The sequence below is a fragment of the Protopterus annectens genome, chromosome 1.part0 (genome assembly GCF_019279795.1).
Source record: "Protopterus annectens isolate FY-2018-M chromosome 1.part0, PAN1.0, whole genome shotgun sequence".
NCBI classification, from domain to species: Eukaryota; Metazoa; Chordata; order Ceratodontiformes; family Protopteridae; genus Protopterus; species Protopterus annectens.
Window position 1 is genome coordinate 802,072,194 of NC_056725.1, and position 22,090 is coordinate 802,094,283.

General features: G+C 40.3%; 1 protein-coding gene across 12 annotated transcripts in view; it reads right to left on the reverse strand.

Annotated features, from left to right (window-relative positions):
- The window catches only part of AFDN (afadin, adherens junction formation factor), a 3,286,836-nt gene that overhangs the window by 91,030 nt on the left and 3,173,716 nt on the right, over window positions 1–22,090 (reverse strand). For all 12 annotated transcript variants that reach the window (XM_044063225.1, XM_044063199.1, XM_044063191.1 and 9 more), the window contains one exon: window positions 15,251–15,335. In XM_044063225.1, the coding sequence (XP_043919160.1) occupies window positions 15,251–15,335 (85 nt within the window). The remainder of the gene's footprint in view (window positions 1–15,250; window positions 15,336–22,090) is intronic.

A 22,090-nucleotide genomic window follows, 5' to 3' on the forward strand; every position in this document is an offset into this window, starting at 1 on the left:
CCCCATTGCTTAGACCTGTGCATACCTTGGGACTGAAGCCTGGGTGTCCTGCTGGTTCGGGGTTTGGACTGAGAAGGCCTGGAAGAGGCAGGGAAGGACAAATTCATAGAGGGCCAATGCCTACTAAATCTTGGAGGCTGTACCTGTAGGAAATCTTTAACAGTTTGCATAGATTTAGCTTTTTCCTTCATCTTTTGAAGAACTTCTTTTGCTTTGTTGCCAAACAGGCGGCCCTGATTTAAGGGAGCATCCAGCAATTTAGCTTTAACATGATCTGGCAAAGAGTGCTCCTTAAGCCAAGCATGCCTTCTAAGTACAGACCCAGTGACAGCAGCCCTGCAAGATGCCTCTAGTGAATCAAAACCGCATTGCAAAGTATGTTTTCCATCTTGTTCAGTAGAATGCATTAAATCCTGTATATCCTTACTTTCAACACAGTCAGGAATCATCATTTTCTGTTTAAGCAATCCAATAATATGCTGCTGATACTTTAACATATGAAACTGGCAGTTTAAGGTCCTAATGGACAAGGTTGTAGAAGTGTATACCTTCTTACCCTATCTATCCAGCGCCCTGGAATCTCTATCAGAGGGGGCAGGATTTTTGGCAGTAGTAGCCTTAATGCCCTTGGGTCCCTGTGAAATGGTCTCAGGATCCACATAGGATTTTTAAAAAAGGAACTTGTAAGAGTCAGGAACCCTGTAATATCTATCTGGTTTTCTGGGAGCAGGAGGTAAAGACTCAGGGGCCAAGCTAGATTCCGAGAAGGCATCATCAACAATGTCCAGTACAGGGGGAAAACTAAAGGCCTGTGTTGGGGCAGGAGTAAGAAATCCCTAAGCCTCTTTTTAGAATCAGAGTAATCCTGGCTTTCCCAGTGGAAATGCTCCCTAAAATTATGCAAAGTTTCACCAAAAGAGAAATCCTCTGGAGGGGAAGCAGAGGGAATAGAGTCCTCTGCATCAGAATCCTCATAGGTAGAAAGGGTAAATCCTGATCATCAGAAGAAACACAAATTTCAGAATCCTGATCAGAAACATCATACGCAAATTCAATCCTAGGTCTCTTAGAGGGGGAAGGCTGGCTTCCCATGATTAAAGTAATAAGGTCTTAAGCCATTCTTATCATTTGATTTTTAGGCATAGAGGCCTGACTATGCACTTGGGGCATCGGTTTTCTAGGCATTGTTCGAGTTTTAGGCCTTGAAGAAGAAGATGGCACCAGTTTAATATGCAAGTCAGTAGGCCTGAATACACCCTCAGAAGCTGGTGCCTGCACAGCGGCTCCGGACCCATCCAAGGTAGCGACATCCGCAGGTTCCACAGTTGAAGCATCTCGCGGCATACCAGACTCCAAATGGGTCTCAGTAGAGGCCTGCAAATCTGTAGCAGTGGGTATCAGGGGCTGCAAAAGCACCTGAGTACCGGCGAACTGGCGACTAGCTTAGAAGCGTTGTCGGCAGCTTTGGACCTAGGCGGCCTGCCTTTGTCTATCTTTGTGTTTTTTCGGAATGTCGGTAGTCTGACTGCTTACCGAAAACATATCTGGATAATTGAACAGAGTACCAAAATATTTAGAAGCGTAAATATACCGAAGACAAATAGTTCGCTGTTTAAATAAGGCACAAAACTGACAGCGATGTACGTCGTGGTCAGGGCCTAGGCAAGGAATACAGTTTGTTTGTTTGTGTCTTTCGGCTTTTCCCGGTTAGGGGTTGCCACAGCGGAACTCCGGTCTGCTAATGATTGGCAGCAGAGTTTTACGTGCTGGCTTGCCGGGCTTAACGCACAACCTTCAACGAAGGAACGCCCGCTCACGCATGTCGCCACACAGAAGACGCTCTAACTGAGAATCGAATGGGCAACATCTAACTGTGAGGCGACAACGCTACCACAGCACCACCACCATGGTATAGGCAAGGAATACAGTACGAATGAAAATCTTTATGAGGTATTTGCTTTCCACAAGAAATACAGTTACTGACTTTTACTGACATTGGTTTAGAGCAAGAAAATGTTTCCCCAATGGGGTACTTGGCTTTCGTTGAAGACTTCGGTTCTGAAACTCGAAAACGACAATTTCAGGAGTCGCCCGACTGGCACTTGCGAACTGCTTCTGCTTCGGGCATCGCACGGCAAGAAAGACTGATGTAATGGCATCGGCTGCATGCTTTATACCCCTGACTATCTGACGTCATGGAAGATGAGAAGCAACCGACGAAGGACCCAAGACTTTGATAATCAGGCCTACTGAGGGCTACTGCAAACAGATAACCGAAATGTGATGACTGCAACAGTGAAACACGAAGAAAATCCAACTGATACTGCCAACATCCTAGCAGACAGGTTCAGTGCTAACCTAAAGGACCCATATCTATACCGGAAGAATGCAGAGTCCCTGTAATCACAACTACGCAGGTAAAAAAAACACTCACTAAAGCCAAGCAAACGGCATCCTTGGGACCGGACAACATCCCAGGGTGCGTTTTACACAAACTTCAGAATGAACTGGCTCCCCACCTAACTACCATGTTCAATCATAGTCTCACTTCAGGCTTTGTGCCCATTGAATGGCACACAGCAACTGTTATCCCACACCACAAAGGGGGAGCCACCACAGGCTCTGGGCACTATTGTCCTATTAGCCTGACAAGCCTGGTCTGCAAGGCCATGGAACGTATCATCATGGAACTTATAAACAAAGACATTGGTAACCTCCAAACTCTGGACCCCCACCCAGTTCAGGTTTGTAAAAGGCAGATCATGTCTCCTAAATCTAATAGATTTCTTTGAAGCAGTCACCAAAGCTGTAAACAAGGGTAAGGTGGTTCGCACAGCCTATCTTGACCTCGCCAAGGCTTTCAACACCATCTCTCATTCTAGAATTATATTTACACCCACTAAACTAGGTATAACTTCCTACATTACAAGATGGGTTGCCAACTAGCTCCAGAACCCACACTGTGAAAGCTGCAAACTCCAAATCTGACTTCAAACCAGTGATAAGTGGAGTACCACAAGGTTCAGTCCTAGGTCCTCTCCTGCTTGGCATCTACAATGCAATGGAAAAGTATTTGCCCCCTTCCTGATTTCTTATTATTTTTTTTTTTTTTGCATGTTTGTCACACACAAATGTTTTAGATCATCAAACAAATATAAATTTTAAACAAAGACAACTCAGGTAAACACAAAATGTAGTTTTTAAGTGATGATTTAACTTATTAAGGAAAAAAAAAACTATCCAAACCTACATGGCCCTATGTGAAAAAGTAATTGCCCCCTAAATCTAATAACTGTTTTTTCCACCCTTAGCAGCAACAACTGCAATCAAGCATTTGCGATAACTGGCAATGAGTCTTTCACATGTCTGGTAAGGATTACCCTTAGCAGCAACAACTGCAATCAAGCATTTGCGATAACTGGCAATGAGTCTTTCACATGTCTGGTAAGGATTTTGGCCCACTCTTCTTTGCAGAATTGTTTTAATTCAGACATCATAAACAGAATTCCAAAAGAATGCAAACCTTTGAAAAACACCCCGGTGTCTTCCAATAAGCGTAACAGTTCCAAAAGACAACTCTCCAATTGTTAAAATGCTGATTTAATCCACATAACGCCAACCGGAACAAAAACTGTAAACAAAAACTGTAACATCCACAGAAACAGGAACAAAAGAACTACATATAACTCAACGGACAAACAAAAAACGCTAAATGCAGTTTAGCGCTTTCAACCAATTCACTATGGTCTTCTTCAGAACTGCATGTAAAAGCATTCAATTCATTTAAATTAACTTTTTGGCGCCAAAAAAACATGACGTGTCTTAAAGGTACTTCGTTAAAATCTATAATAACATACATTGTTTGCAACGAAAATTCATTATTACACCTTAATAATTGATTCATAAACATCTCTTATAAACACGCAAATTGTAAGTTTGCTAAAAACTGTTCAAAGATTGGTGAACGGACTTGATCAAATCAATATATGTAATATAAATATAAAATAAAAGATATCAAAATCAACAACACAATATATTATATTATTGAAATACTGAACAATCACTCAATACTATAATGCCTATAAAAACCTTAAAAAAATATATAAAAATATATAAAAATATATAAATAAATGTAAATATATAAACATATGTAAACATTGGTATCTGATGACAGTAATACATGAAATTGCTATTAAATAACACAGTGCTTATGTGGTTGCTATTACAAACAAATATATATATAAATGTATATATAAATATGTATAAAAATATGTTTAAAATATAAGAAAATGATATATATGCAAAAGAAATATATTTATATATAATGTATGTCTAAAAAGTATGTGATAGATATTTCCTGTGATATACTGCCATAATGTGTATAGAGTATATATGTATGTATATCTCAACTTTAGAGTATAACAGGGCTGCCACATATACAATATCACTGGTATACACATATGGAAAACAAAGTATGAAAAACAAAATGTGTATTCATAAGCTAGTGCCTTCTAAGTGAGGAGACTTTTAATAGAAATACTGTCGTTCAATCCTGGTGGTGTGGTCGCATCCAGAAATAGTTGCCACCAACTTTCCCTATATGCTATAAGAGCTTTAATGTCACCACCCCTAGGATTGTTTGGAATTACTTGCAATATTAAAAATTTAAACGTGTGTTTCTCCTAACTGTTGTACATGTCTAGATAAAGCATTAGTAACATCCTTCATCCTAATGCTATATAAGTGATTATAAATGCGCTTTTTTATGCATCGTTCAGTACGTCCCACATAAAAAGCCTCACAGGAATCGCATTTGGCTAAATAAATAACCTGTCGTGTGTTGCAATTTCCCTTTTTACATTTTATTATACTTTTGTGTCCATTCTCTAATCTTAAATCGCCTTGACGATACATGTATTTACAGTAGTTGCAAAAACCACATTTGTTACTACTCTTTACAGCTGTTGTATTACTCACTTCTTTAATGTGGTGTTCCAATAATTTCTTCATGTTGAAACCCATCCGATATACAAATTTAGGTTTCTTACCCAATATATTAACTAAGTATTGGTCACTACTGATCAGGTGCCAAAATTGAACAATAATTTGTTTAATTTTATCCGACCCTGTATTATATGGTATAATGCATGCTCTTAAATAACTGGGTCCCAATCCTTTATTGTTCAAAACAGGCCGATTTTGAATATCACCCGACCCCAAAAGCGGTGTATATTTAGTGCCCCGATTCCTCATAATATCTGTAATGATTTCATCCATCATGTTTTGTGGATAACCACGTTCCCTAAAGTAACCCTGAATTTGTAAAAATTCCATCTGTAAATCCACTAGATCCGATACCATTCTAACGGCCCTAATGCATTGTCCCTTAAAGACATTAAATTTCAATCTGGAAGGGTGACAACTAGTAAACTCTAGATAATTGTTCGAAAAGGTGGACTTCCTATAAATTTTGGAATTCACTTTCCCATTGTGATGAGTTACTAATGTATCCAAATATGGCAAGCCCTTAGAATCAAAAGCATAAGTGAACTTTAAATAGTCACTACTGTAGTTGATAAAATCTATAAACGTCTGCAATTCTTCAAAAGTTCCTTGCCACAACAAATATATATCATCCAGAAATCTGGAGTAGTATGTAACTTTGGAAAAAAGTGGGTTCTTAAACAAAATTTCATCTTCCCAATAAAGCATGACTAGGTTAGCGTAGATGGGGGCGCACGCCGCCCCCATCGCAACACCCCTAGTCTGCTGGAAGATCTCACCTTCAAAGTAAATATAGTTATTCTCTAGAACTAGTGTCATCATTTCAGTTAACAGGCTGATGGTATCCCATTCCAAATCTGTGTGCCTCCTCAAGCTGTTGGAGAAGGCCTCTAGCCCCTTTTCCTTAGGGATACATGAGAATAAATCAATCACATCAATAGTAATGATAAATTTAGTGTCAAAATTCTCTGGGCCAGAAACTGGGTACTTTGAAAGGAAACACCACGAATCCTTAACCATATGTGGAATTAGTGTGTAAATGTTCTTTAAAGTTGTGTCAATAAACTTGCCCATCTTAAAAGTTTTAGATTCACTACCCGAAACTATGGGTCTCAGGGGGGGATCATCACAATTTTTATGAGTTTTTGGAATGCCCACCATTGTGGCTAACTTAGGATATTCCACTTTAATGTATTTGTAAATCTCAGTGGTAATTCTCCCATCCAAAAGAAATTCCTCAATATAGGAATCAATCCTACGGTAGGCAATATGTAATTGATTCCTAGAAATTGTAGCATAATTCTCTGTGTTATGCAAAATATCATAAATTTTTTGTGTATATTTCAAACTATCGTAGATAGCTATGCCCCCCCCTTTGTCAGGTTTCATCAATCTAATAGCTTTATTACTTCTTATAGATTTAATTAAATCTCTTTCCTCCAAAGACAAATTGCTGAATTCATCAGCCTTGCTGAAATGTTTGTATGCACTGTATATCTCCCTAGTGACAACCTTATCAAAGGTGTCGATAATTGGATGATTCGGAGGTGTGAATTTACTCCCAATGGTCAAGTCAGACCCCTTGATGTCTTTACTGTCATCGTTTGTACCATTGGAAATATTTTTGTCTTTGAAATAAACCTCCAAATTAATTTTCCTGATGTATTTTTTGAAATCTATCAATACATCAGTTAATGAAAACTTAGGATTAGGTATATATTTCAACCCTTTCTCCAACAGATTGAAATATACTTTGTCTATTATCAAATCCGTGTAATTATATATGTGAAAATGCCGGTAGGATGACACCTTACCATTAACTAAGATCGGATTGTCTACTTCTGAACTAATATCATCTGATGGTCTATTCTCTAGTAAGTGAATGTGAGTGTGTGCTGAGTTAGCTACACTCCCCCTACCTATAGAGTACATCCTGCGGGCTTCCACCCTTGCTACTTCCTCCTGGTGTAGGCCCTTGACCCCCTGCTCTGAAATGGGGGATAATTGGGTCTCAAATTTGCCCGAAAATCCTGTTGGAATTCAGTACCTTGATTCTCTTCAAGCTCATGATCGGTGTCATGACACGACATCCCTTCACCATCATTAGTGTCAGGGACCCTACGTTGATTCCCTTGAGAATTCCTTTTCCTCGGCCACACATACGCTGTTTGTTGGTGATATTGTTCCCTATCCCTCTTAATTTTATCTAATTTCCTCTTGCATAGTGTGTTTGCCCATTTTTTAGCTTCCATATATTGCTTGTTGTATAGTTTTTCCCAATCTTTGAAAACTAAGTCATTAACTATTTGAGTGTTCAATAATTCCACCTCATGAATGGACTTACTTAATCTCTCATCGTAATATTTCATAAGTAAACCAATATAATTAAATCCACATTTATCAAAGAAGTCATTAAATTCTTTAGTACACTCATCCGTTAAATCAATACCTAAGGGTAGCTTAAAGAATCTTAACCCTTTAGGAACTATCTTGTCATCAATACATTTCTGTAAATACATAATGTCCACTTTGAGTCCATTGATGGTCTTGAGCATCTTCCCCAAAGAATAAATCATGGTCTTCAAATTGACAGTCTCATAGGTGTTAAAACGACTTGATATTGGTGCCACCCTATCGAATACTTCATTATTGTCGACAAGGAAATCAAAAGATAAAAATTGATTGAATAAGTCAGAACCAAGCACCCTAGTGCCAGACCCCACCACTGAATGTGGGTTGTGTTGGTATTTACCAGACTCATTCAAATTAACCCTGTTGGCAGTCACAGTCGAATAAGTCTTGTTGGGTGGCCCCCTCTTGGGTTTAGTACCAATTCTCTTGGCCTCTAAATCGTAGTCATATATGGAAAAGTCAAAAGTGAAGTCAGAAATATTGATGTTGCTACTGGATAAAGGTACAATAATGTCCAAACCTGGAACAGGACTTATATGTGTAGGTTTCTGACCATTGGGAATGTCAAAACTGTCATTGGAATGCTCCCCCAAATGGTCAGACAAATTATCGTTGCAAACCTTAAAATTACCCTTATCTACTTCTCCATTAAGAATAAATTGTTTAACATGTCCGTTGTTGGTCACATTGGTTGTACCATTACTCTTCACCCCTAAATGTTGCGAACCATGCGCGGGTTTCGCTACTTGGTTCTTTGAACCGTTAATAGTATTAGAGGGTAAAGGAAAGTCCCGTTGGTAAATTGCCATATCACCCTGCAACAACCTAGTGACCAATGCAGTTAACTGTTTAACCTCACCTCTCAATTCTGCCAATTCAGAATTGAATGCTTCAATTGCGTTTTTGTTGTCCGGTACATACTCATGATGTTCCACAGGCGCTGGATTCTCCTGAAGGAGTGTGCTGTTGGCGTTCTCGCCGGAAGCCGCCGGAGTAGATAACGACATCATAAACAGAATTCCAAAAGAATGCAAACCTTTGAAAAACACCCCGGTGTCTTCCAATAAGCGTAACAGTTCCAAAAGACAACTCTCCAATTGTTAAAATGCTGATTTAATCCACATAACGCCAACCGGAACAAAAACTGTAACATCCACAGAAACAGGAACAAAAGAACTACATATAACTCAACGGACAAACAAAAAACGCTAAATGCAGTTTAGCGCTTTCAACCAATTCACTATGGTCTTCTTCAGAACTGCATGTAAAAGCATTCAATTCATTTAAATTAACTTTTTGGCACCAAAAAAACATGACGTGTCTTAAAGGTACTTCGTTAAAATCTATAATAACATACATTGTTTGCAACGAAAATTCATTATTACACCTTAATAATTGATTCATTGTGGTTATCCACAAAACATGATGGATGAAATCATTACAGATATTATGAGGAATCGGGGCACTAAATATACACCGTTTTTGGGGTCGGGTGATATTCAAAATCGGCCTGTTTTGAACAATAAAGGATTGGGACCCAGTTATTTAAGAGCATGCATTATACCATATAATACAGGGTCGGATAAAATTAAACAAATTATTGTTCAATTTTGGCACCTGATCAGTAGTGACCAATACTTAGTTAATATATTGGGTAAGAAACCTAAATTTGTATATCGGATGGGTTTCAACATGAAGAAATTATTGGAACACCACATTAAAGAAGTGAGTAATACAACAGCTGTAAAGAGTAGTAACAAATGTGGTTTTTGCAACTACTGTAAATACATGTATCGTCAAGGCGATTTAAGATTAGAGAATGGACACAAAAGTATAATAAAATGTAAAAAGGGAAATTGCAACACACGACAGGTTATTTATTTAGCCAAATGCGATTCCTGTGAGGCTTTTTATGTGGGACGTACTGAACGATGCATAAAAAAGCGCATTTATAATCACTTATATAGCATTAGGATGAAGGATGTTACTAATGCTTTATCTAGACATGTACAACAGTTAGGAGAAACACACGTTTAAATTTTTAATATTGGAAGTAATTCCAAACAATCCTAGGGGTGGTGACATTAAAGCTCTTATAGCATATAGGGAAAGTTGGTGGCAACTATTTCTGGATGCGACCACACCACCAGGATTGAACGACAGTATTTCTATTAAAAGTCTCCTCACTTAGAAGGCACTAGCTTATGAATACACATTTTGTTTTTCATACTTTGTTTTCCATATGTGTATACCAGTGATATTGTATATGTGGCAGCCCTGTTATACTCTAAAGTTGAGATATACATACATATATACTCTATACACATTATGGCAGTATATCACAGGAAATATCTATCACATACTTTTTAGACATACATTATATATAAATATATTTCTTTTGCATATATATCATTTTCTTATATTTTAAACATATTTTTATACATATTTATATATACATTTATATATATATTTATTTGTAATAGCAACCACATAAGCACTGTGTTATTTAATAGCAATTTCATGTATTACTGTCATCAGATACCAATGTTTACATATGTTTATATATTTACATTTATTTATATATTTTTATATATTTTTATATTTTTTTTAAGGTTTTTATAGGCATTATAGTATTGAGTGATTGTTCAGTATTTCAATAATATAATATATTGTGTTGTTGATTTTGATATCTTTTATTTTATATTTATATTACATATATTGATTTGATCAAGTCCGTTCACCAATCTTTGAACAGTTTTTAGCAAACTTACAATTTGCGTGTTTATAAGAGATGTTTATGAATCAATTATTAAGGTGTAATAATGAATTTTCGTTGCAAACAATGTATGTTATTATAGATTTTAACGAAGTACCTTTAAGACACGTCATGTTTTTTTGGCGCCAAAAAGTTAATTTAAATGAATTGAATGCTTTTACATGCAGTTCTGAAGAAGACCATAGTGAATTAGTTGAAAGCGCTAAACTGCATTTAGCGTTTTTTGTTTGTCCGTTGAGTTATATGTAGTTCTTTTGTTCCTGTTTCTGTGGATGTTACAGTTTTTGTTCCGGTTGGCGTTATGTGGATTAAATCAGCATTTTAACAATTGGAGAGTTGTCTTTTGGAACTGTTACGCTTATTGGAAGACACCGGGGTGTTTTTCAAAGGTTTTAATTCAGACATATTGGAGGGTTTCAGAGCATGAACCGCCTTTTTAAGGTCATGCCACAGCATCTCAATTGGATTCAAGTCCGGACTTTGACTAGGCCACTCCAAAACCTTCATTTTGTTTTTTTTTTTTTAAGCCATTCAGAGGTGGACTTGCTGGTGTGTTTTGGATCATTGCCCTGCTGCAGAACCCAAGTGCACTTCAGCTTGAGGTCACAAACTGATGGCCGGACATTCTCCTTCAGGATTTTTTAGTAGAGAGCAGAATTCATGGTTCCATCAATTACAGCAATTCGTCCAGGTCCAGAAGCAGCAAAACAGCCCCAGACCATCACACTACCCACCACGTTTGACTGTTGGCATGATGTTCTTTTTCTGAAATGCTGCGCTATTTTTACGCCAGCTGTAACTGGATGCACACCTCCCAAAAAGTTAAACTTTTGTTTTGTCAGTCCTTTTCCCAAAAGTCTTGGGGATAAAGATGTTTTTTGTCAAAAGTGAGATGAGCTTTATGTTCTTTCTGGTCAGCAGTGGTTTTCACCTTGAAACTCTGCCATGCATGCCATTTTTGCCCAGTCTCTTTCTTATGGTTGAGTCATGAACACTGACCTTAACTGAGGCAAGTGAGGCCTGCAGTTCTTTTAGATGTTGTTGTGGGCTGTTTTGTGATCTCTTGGATGAGTCATCACTGTGGTCTTTGGGTAATTTTTGTCGGCCGGCCGCTCCTGGGAAGGTTCACCACTGTTCCATGTTTTCTCCATTTGTGGATAATGGCTCTCACCATGGTTTGCTGGAGTCCCAAAGCTTTAGAAATGGCTTTGTAACCTTTTCCAGACTTCTTCTTTCAGCTTTTCCCGGTTAGGGGTCGCCACAGCGGATCACCTGTCCGCTCATGACTGGCAGTGGAATTTTACGGTGTCGAGTTGCCAGCCTGCCACCCAATCTTTCCACAGAAGGCGCACACATGCATGCCTTCACGCCTAGGGGCAATTTAGATAGTGTCCACTCCACCTACAGCACATGTCTTTGGGATGTGGGAGGAAACCGGAGCACCCGGAGAAAACCCACGCGACCACAGGGAGGACATGCAGACTCCGCACAGAAGGCATCCCAGCTGAGGATCGAACTGAAAGAACCTCTTGCTGTGAGGTGGCAACGCTAACCGCTGCACCACCGCGGCCGTCCCCTTTTCCATACTGATAGATGTCAATTACTTTGTTTCTCTTCTGTTCCAGAATTTTCTTTAGATTGCGACATGATGTCTTCCTTTTTGGGATCTTTTGGCCTACTTCACTTTGTCTGACAGGTCCTATTTAAGTGATCTCTTGATTCAACAGGTCTGGTAGTACTCAGGCCTGGGTGTGGCTAGTGAAATTGAACTCTGCTTTCCCAAAAATATGATTAACCACAATTACTTCATGATTTAACAAGGGGGGCAATTACTTTTTCACATAGGACCATGTAGGTTTGGATAGTTTTTTTTCCCTTATCATCACTTAAAAAAACTGCATTTTGTGTTTACTTGGGTTATCTTTGTCAAATATTTAAATTTGTTTGATGATCTGAAAAATTTAAGTGTGACAAACATGCAAAAAAACAATCAGGAAGATTGCAAATACTTTTTCATTGCACTGTACTTCTCTGAAGTACAGCCTAACACAGAAGGTCTCTGGCTAACTAAGTTCGCAGATGATTGCAAACTAGGAGCCATAATCGAATCCCCAAATGATGTGGATATCCTACAAAAGGGCCTCACTGAGACAGATGCCTGGTGTCAGAGCCATGGCCTCAAGCTCATTGCCAAGAAGTGCATTGTCATCTCCTTTAGTCAAAACTCTGTACCCATGAACTACCACATAGGCATCAGTCTAACACCGAAAGTGTGATGAGACCTTGGGACCCAGGTGGACAGTAGTCTCTCCTTTAATAATCACACTGCCACAGTGGTCAGGAAATCCTTCTATGTGGCACACACCATCACAAAAGGGTTCTCATCTAGGAAAAAAGAGGTCATTGTTCCCCTCTACTAGTCACTCATTAGACCCATTATAGAGCACAATGCCCCTTTTGGTATGTGCCTCACAAGACATCTACAACAGCTGGAAAGGCCGCAAAAATACCTCACAAAGAAGATTACTGGCCTCAAACAGATGCCCTATGCTGACAGTCTCAAATAACTCCAGCTTTACTCCGTCGCATATCACTTACTCCGAGGTGATCTCTGCCTAACATACAAAGCTATGTGAAACCCAGAGTTGCTGGACATGCTCCACCTAAAGAAATCCCAATCCCTCTGAGCTACACACTCTAGGGACCTAAACCTTGTCACCACAATAAAAAGAACATGCTGGAGGGATGGTTTCCTTTCCCAGAGACTTCCCATACTCTGGAACAAGCTACCAATTCATATCAAACAAAGCTCCTCATTAGCACTCTTCAAGAAAAATCTTGATAAATGGATGAGAAACAGGAACTTCATCCCAGGGATCACTGCTGTAGCTGTGCTCGACAGGAGCACAGGAAAATAATTTTCTTGGGTGGCGAAAGCTAGAGAATCTTTTTGGCTAGGCTTATTTAGGCTCTTGGGTCAATAGCCTAGTACCTACCTAAGAAAAACTGTAGCAAATGACTTGCTACAGCTTAGAATACACTAGAAGTGCTCAGGCTGTGTAAGCGTTCACTTCTGAATGCTGGTACTGCAGTACCGACCAATAGGCACCCACTGATTGCACCCATAACACCTTGCACCTGGAGCAGCTGCACCCTTTGGCATACCCTAGCAAGGCCTATATATACCAACTACTAATTTATCATCTATATTGGCCAATACAGCACTTGGACAGATACATAAAACTTTGCACTTTCAGCCTTATACATGTGCATTGCCAATATTAACAAATACAAAATTGTTGCTACTTGAATAGTTGTACCAAAACAATATGTATTATTTGGGCTAAAGTCATTATATAAAACTTGACCAATGGAATAATAAGCATTTGTAACACTTTCCATGAATATTACTAGTAGGCTATTTCCCTGATGTTTGGAAAAAAAAAAAACTATCCTCCCCCAAAGATGACAGCCATGCAAGTGATTTCTGCACCCATATGCAGTACCTTCTGGATAAAACAAATTGCAAGACAGACTCAGCCAAGCTATAGTCTTCACTGTGCAATAACTTAAAACCTTGTGGAGGCCCATGGGATAATATGCAAATGACCCCATAAAAAACAGTGTTTCAGTAACATGACTTCTAAATGCCCTTGATTTTTAGGTGTTTATGGGTACTTTCAAGCCAAGAAACCCAAACAGTATTTAATTGAGAAGAGTGTGGCATGACGTAGTCTACTGGGTAAAACAGGTGCTCTGGAAATGAATGTAAAAAGTTTAGTGCTCTGGTAAACTATGAGTTTTGAATGCATCTCCCAAAGAAAGAATACAATCTCCTATGCTGCTGCATTAGAGTGAACATCAAGAACGTGTGCCCTGTTGCCATCACTTCATGCGGGTAAATTTTTCCCCACCCTAACAATAACCACTTAGAAAAGTTAACAAGATTTGCTTGTGTCAATAACAGTAATTTAGTTTAGCACTGCATTAGTTAAAATACCATCCCTGACTTTCACCCAGTGTGAAAACTAAATGACCGAATAACACAGTAACGTCAGATCACCTTAAGCATTACAAACCACAATTATAAGCCTAGTTTTGCTTTTTAAGTTATAACTGATATGAGAGAGGCTGGACTTTCAAATGGTTGAGTTGTATGATGTAGACCACAGATTTGTGCAATGAAATAAACTAATAGAAAAAGGCTACATTTTTTCTTGTGCTGATGCTGTTAATCATAACCAGAAGAATGGAAATTACAGAGGAGGTTCTTTCCTAAAACTGAACGCTGGAGGGGTGGAAATACTTCCCTTGGATGAATAATGGAAAGAAGATCAAAGAATGCAGTACGGTGTTGTAGATGTCTCTGTCAAGAACATGACTTAATTCCATTTGACTGTCCTCTGACATCTAATTATCTGTTCATTGATTCAACAATGATGTTACATTTACCCTTAACTGTATAGGGTTGTGTGTTTGGGCACATGAGCAGGAAGGATCCCACTCAGCCTATATTTTTCCCCTGATTTTATAAAATATACATAGAAATCTGGAATTCAGGAGTCTGCAGTTTTGAAGGTCTGAGTAGACCGCATGCAACAAATGTAAAAACTATGAAATAATAAATCATTTTGAGAGTGACTGGTCAAGTGGCTTTTAACAGTGCAAGCTCAACTTATGTATTTTTTTTTCATACAGGATGCCAGCAATTCATATTTATTAAAGTGCTTCCTCGCATGCCATCACTCCTTTACAATGCATGTAATAGTACACATTAGTGCAGGATCAAGGCTTACTTTTGGCAAGCAGAAAACATGACCTGCAAAACATAAGGCAGACTGTATTTTGACACACCACTGGAAAATAGTCATCTAATCAAAGTAAGAAAGATGGAATAAGTTTTACTGTTTCTGGTCAGGATGTCAGTAGCTGTCATCTCTTACAGACATGTAACATATGAGTGCGTCATAAAACACTAAAACCACAAACCTCAATTCCCTAAACTGAAATCCAAATGCAAGTATTAACACAAAAGTAAATGTCATAAAAACACTGTACCTTTTACCCCGTTTGTCTCTTAGGTCTTTGTAAATATCCTGTCCTGCAGTGAATTCTGTTGAAGACCCACTGTAAGTATTTGGCCCTGTTATTAGGGTAAAGAAAGATATGAAATATATGAATATGACAGCAAGACAAAATAGGTAGAAGCATTTTCAAATCTGCTTTTAAAAGTGCAGCGCTCTTCCAAGTTTTAACATTTTAAAGTATACATTCAAAACAAAAACAAAGATAATTAAAAGTTAAAGTAATATTCTTAGTAAAGCACTGATCTTTTTGTCTTCTGAGTTCAGAATATGATGTCTTCACAAATCCAGTGAAACTGATGTTCATGGGTGAACACTTACGTTGTGCTCATTAATTATCAGCACTACGACATTAAAACAATCTGATTTACTTTTTTTTTTTTTTTTTTACACAAACAGAAACCAAAGGCTACTCTCCTGGGCACATTACCATGTTAAAAAGGTCTGCACTAAGCTGTAATGCTTTCAGTTATACTGTCTGTTGCACTGTGCTCCTCAAAGTGTCATCCTTGGCAAAGTTGTCTAGCGGAAAGTACCAGACAAAGAAAAATCCAAAAATATCGAGCCTCATATAATGGCTGGTTTAAAATTACAACTGAACTTCACCCAATCAGGCACACAAAGACCCACCAGTGGAAACAGGAATGACAGTCATGTTTGCCAGAGAGCACCTGGTGGCCATGTGACCCACACAATTGGGCTGGATTCAACCCAAAAAAGATAAGCTGAGTTACTGTGTGTACTCAGTACTACAAAGTGAAAACTGGGTCAGCTACAACATCATAGAGGCAGAAGAGGAAAAGATTGTGATGGACAATGGAAACTGACTCCTGGAGGGAGAAATACCACCTCATCGTTGGGAAAGGAGACAGAACATGTGCAAGAGATTGAAAAGAACTACCAATATAAAATTTATTTCCCTCTACATAGAACACTGGCTCTAGAACAGACTGTTTGACCATGGAGGATCTCTCCTTATCTTACTCTGGAAATGCTTTTCTGGAAAAGTCCCATGTACGAGTGGAGATATTCACAACTCATCAGCTTGGTGTTACACAGATGGAGTTTCTGACACAAGATTAATCACCTCAATGTAACTGTTTGGGCCAGAAAGAAAAAAAAAACTTGTTTATACATATGCACCCAGGAATGATTTGGAATATTTTGCATTACTGAAGCCTGTAAGAGTGGTGCTTGGTAAGAAGTCACCAGCTGAGCCAGCAGGTCCACATAGAAGATAGCAATGCTCTTGTGGCGAATGATGGAAACACCTAAGTAACATTACTGACAGGAACAGCTTGACCAATCTGAACCTGAATGACAAGCTATTATCTGACTTCTGTGCTACTAGTTGTGGACTATCCATAAATAACACCACATCTGAATACAAGTCTTCTCAAAAGTGAAACTGGTACCAGAGCACAATGAATGATGACTGATTCTGCTTTCATGTCATCTGACCCAAGTCCATATGTGCTAGACACCTGGGTCAAAAGAAGTGCTGAGCTATTCACTGATCACCACATGTGATGAGTTGTGTCAAAACAATTTAGTGACAGTTGGGCAAACCTGAAAAATCCAAATGTGCAGTGAGCATATCCTAGAATTATCAAGTAAATAATTCTGTGCAGGAGGAGTTCAACTCCTATAACTGCAATAGATTCTACTGTACAGTGATTAAAGGTTAGTGATATGGAATTCAAAATGACCCAGGTCAAGACTCCAGTAGCTGAAGGTGTGTTGGATAGCTATACCAAAACGGAGGTCAAAGCTTGTCATGGCTGTGAAGACTGGGGAAAGATGGGAGAAGGCTGCCAGCCTAGCCAAATAGAATTTGATACATAATTCTATTATTTGTATAAATAAATGTAAAATACAGGCTTGTGTTCTTAAATGAAAGAAAACACTGTAAAATGTGAACTTCAAGACTGTTGCAACATTGCCATCTGCTGTAAGGAAAATCAAGCCAAACATTTCAAATGTTCTTTGAAGTTACAATTATCTAAAAAATGGTGCCGAAGCGACTGGCTAAACACATTCTTTCTATTCTCTTAATTTAAGGAATAATTGTTAGAGTATACATGTGAAATGTCTTATTGTTGTAGTTTCCTGAGCAGATGTTAGCTTGCTAAATAATGCAGTTTGTTTGCTTGGGAACTCCAGACTAAGTGTCAAGATGATGTAATTTGGGAGGGCCTTAGCACAGCTGTTTTGTTAGTGTTTTAAAAACTAATGTTCAGTGAGACCGAAAGCATTTGTCTTGGACCATCAACCGAGCACTGCTTATGCTCTTTATGCATATAAGCAGGATTATAGCACTGTGTTTTCTCTTAAGATTAGCTAAAGATTAGAAAGTTAGATTAAGTGTTTTTCTTTGACATCAGACATGTCCTACTGTATTATTTTAAGTTTCTGTGTGATCTCTGAACTCTTAGATATCTCTGTGGTGTAGTAGTATTGTCTTGTGTTTTAATTATTTATTATTAAATATTTTAAAAACATTTACCTGTGGCTAGTTTGTATAGAGAAGTACGCTCTAGAGTACATTGCATATTTATAGAGTTCATTGTAATAGGCCACTCTAAAATAAGCCTTAGACTAAATAATCACATTACCAATTGGATAATAATATTGCACAGTAATAATTGGACACCCTTTCAAGGGCCTTTGGGTAGCTGATAATATTAGCTGGTGGTGGCAGAAATTACTACCGTATAGTCTGGTTAAAGGGGCACAGCTGGAGAATCTGGGGCAGCCTTCCACAGGAGAGTCTGTGAAGTTGTATAAATACTTATCTCAAAGTGTGTGTGGTGTGTCAGCTACCTGGGCAGGGGCACAAAGCACTGGTTGGACAGAGAGGGTACAGGAGGTTAGCTTGCCAGCTAGGCTGAGATCTGGACCCTATAGCTGTGCCAGTGGGGAGTCTTATTGGGGACCTGGAGAGCAAGGGAGCAACCAGCCCCAGAGTGACTGTGATCTCTGTGTGCACTAAACGGAAATTGTACTTTACTGTGTGTATTCGTTATCCTTTCCTCTTCTAGGAGACAACCTCCCTGATGTGATAGTGGTAAGGACTGAAGCTCCTTGACTTCTGGGCCAGGGTACGGTCGTCACATAGTGGTTGGCAGTGGCTGGGATAAGAGATCCTCACATCTGTTTGGCAGTGGTGTGGGTAGAGTGAATCCTGTAGCTTATGTGCAGTGATCTCTGAAAGTGTTTTGTACTCTAAATCAGCCACGCAGTGTATACGTGTGGGTAGAGTGAATTCTGTAGCTTATGTGCAGTGATCTCTGAAAGTGTTTTGTACTCTAAATCAGCCACGCAGTGTACACTAACAGTTCAGATCACAATTGTTTTATTTCTTTTGTTAGCTTAGTTAGTCAGGGTGAGCAGGCAGCATGTCAGCACAGGAATATGGAAAGCTGACAAGGAGCCAGCTGCTGGAGATGCACCAGGCAAGGGGACTGGTGCATGGAAACCTGACTGAGGCAGACCTGATTGCAACCTTGGTTACAGCTGCATCAGTAAACAGCATCCAGGAGGACAATCAGACTGGCAGTGGAGATACAATATCCTCAGAGAATGGACAGCTCAACCTTTCTGCATTGGACTTAAAAATCCAGCTGGAGCTAAAGAGACTTGAGCTGGAGGCTAGGCGTTTGGAGATAGAAGCCGAAGAAAAGGAGCATCAGAGGAAGCATGAGAGGGAAATGCTGACTCTTCACCAGAGTCATGGAGGTAATGGGGAAGGGAGTAACTGGACCCCAGAAGCACAACAGATCAGTACATTTCTTCCGCAATTTAAAGAGGGGGATAATTTTGATAGTTTTATTCACATGTTTGAAAGGGTATGCAAACAGTATAGTGTTGACCAAAGGCTCTAGGTACGGTTCCTGACCCCCTTACTCCATGGGAAACCTGTAACTTGTATATCACAAATGCCTGCCTCTGTCTGTTTTAATTATACTGCTGTAAAGAAATGTTTGTTACAATGTTTTAAGCTAACACCTGAAATGTATAGGAAAAAGTTTCTTGACCACAGACACAAGGCAGATGAAAATGTATGTGAATAGGTTGTTGAACTGAGCACTTATTTTCATAAGCTGGGTGAGTGGATGTCAGGTCATCACTTTTGAAGGGCTGGCAGACCTTTTGGTGAGGGAACAAGCTCTTAGCACTTTGCCTGAAAACATGAGGATCTGGTTAGCTGATAGACAATGTGCTACTTCAGACGAGCTGGGGAAGAAGGGAGACCTATACCTGGCCAGTAGGACAGCCCTGCACAGGAAGGGGACCCCCAGTACTGCTCATGGGTCTAAAGGAACCCATGATGGGCAGCACAGAATGCCCCAACAGAATCCACCAGTAGCAGGGGAAGCCACTAGTCAAGGTACATGTCCAGGCGCTAGGGTTAAATGTTTTGAATTCAACCAGTGGGGCCATGTGGCATACAGATGTCCACGGAGGCAAGGTGGGGAACCAAAGGTGAGGCAGCCAGTAAGTGAGAAAGACAAAATGACAACAGTGGGTTGTCTTGAGACAAGAGGGTTATGGAACTACCATCCTGCAGATGTCCTGATGGGGAAGGATTTGGGTGAGGCAGTACTATGTACTCATGCAGTGAGGCTAGGAGACAGGCATGTGGGTCTGGTAGCCTGGGGGAGACCCAGACAGACTGCATACTTGCAGCCAGGACTGCTGAGGTGGTTACTTCAGGGAGGGAGCTACTCTGTAGCAGTGAAACTGAATGTGAGCCACAGCTGCTTGTGGGTACTGATGTTCCCTTGGACAGGGTAACTGCAAAGGTAGAGGTGAGTAGTAGTACCCAAGCCGACAGTGAGGCACCACTGTCAGAGGATGCCAGACTTCCTGTAGAAGGGGAGCTGGGAAGGGTTACAAGGAGAGAGAGGAGACAGGCTCAGCTCTCAGACCCTATATTGCAAGGCCTGAGGCAGGTAGCAAGGGAGGCACCTGATTCTCAAGGGAAGGGGAAATCTGTATACTGGGACAAAGGGTTACTGTACAGAGAGTGGACCCCTGAGGGAGGGCTAGAAGGTGAGAGAGTACAGCAGTTGGTAGTGCCTAGAGCTTACCATCTGGCACTTCTAGCCATAGCCCATGATATTCCTTTTGCAGGTGATATGGGCATAAAACGTACAAAGAGGCGTATTATGCAAAACTTCTACTGGCCTAGAATTTACAGAGATGTAACAGGGTACTGCAGGACCTGTGAGCAGTGCCAAAAGGTAGGCAAGGCAGGAGATAAGGTAATAGCTCTTTTGATGCCTTTGCCTGTGATTGACGAGCCATTTCAGAGGGTAGCTATGGATATTGTGGATCCTCTGAGTACCCCACGTTCCACAGGGAAAATGTATATCCTAGTGGTAGTGGATTATGCTACATGATACCCTGAGGCAGTGGCTTTGTCCTCCATTAAGGCAGAGAAAGTGGCAAATGCTTTGTTAGAGATTTTCAGCAGGGTAGGTTTCCCAAAAGAAATACTGACTGACCGAGGTGCCAATTTCATGTCAGACCTGCTGGCTGGTCTGTGGATGTCCTGTGGGGTGAAGCACATGAAGACCACCCCCTACCATCCCCAGACTAATGGTCTTTTTGAGAGGTTAAACTCTACAATCAAGTCCATGCTACGGGCATTTGCAGATCAGTTTAAGGGGAGTGGGACAAATATTTGCCCCATCTGTTGTTTGCTTACAGAGAGGTTCCCCAGGAATCCACAAGTTTTTCACCCTTTGAGTTGCTGTATGGGCATAGGGTGAGGAGACCTCTAGATTTAATTTGAGATGAGTGGGAAGGTGAGTGAGAGTCTCACAAGGAGTCTGTTGTGGCATACGTCCTAAACCTCAGGACAAGGCTCAGGGAACTTATGGGCTTGGCCCAGGAGAACCTGGCAGAAGACCAACAACAGAAAAAGGTGTGGTATGACAGGAATGCTCGAGCTAGAGAATATGCTGTGGGGCACCAGGTAATGGATCTCATTCTCGTCAGACACAAGAAGCTGCAAGCAGCTTGGGAGGGACCCTACAAGGTGGTAAGAAAGGTAAGTGATGTTAACTACATGGTGGAAGTGCTAGGCAGACGGCAGGGACACAAATTGTACCATGTTAACATGATGAAACCTTACCATGACAGGGAGACCTTTATGCTGAGCATTTGCAGTGGATTGCAGGAGGAGTCTGAGGGAGATCTGGGGACTGATCTCCTCAGTGAGGCTTGGGCTGACACCTCACTGGAAGGGGTAGCAATGTCCCAGCAGCTATCTCCTACCCAGGTTCGAGAAATCCGAGCAGTACTGCAGGAATTTGGGGACATGTTCACTGGGAAACCAGGGGCACCCACCTGGTGCAGCACCAGGTGGATACAGGACTCCAAAGGCCTATTAGGCAGGCCCCTTATAGGGTGCCTGAGAGAGTTAAATAGACTGAGGGAAGAGGAACAGGAGATGTTGGAACTAGGGGTGATTCAAGAGTCCAACAGTCCCTGGGCCTCGCCAGTAGTGCTGGTGCCAAAGAAGGATGGCAGCACCAGGTTCTGTGTGGATTACACAAAATTAAATAGTCACACAGAGTCAGATGCTTACCCCATGCCTAGGACAGATGAGGCCCTAGAGCAGCTGGATGGGGCTAAGTATCTTACAAGCATTGATCTTACCAAGGGTTACTGGCAGGTGCCCTTGACTGCCAGTGTTAGAGAGGTCTGCCTTTGTGTCGCCTTTTGGATTGTATGAGTTCACAAAGATGTCCTTTGGGATGAAAAATGCCCCAGCAACTTTTCAGAGGCTGGTGGATAATATCCT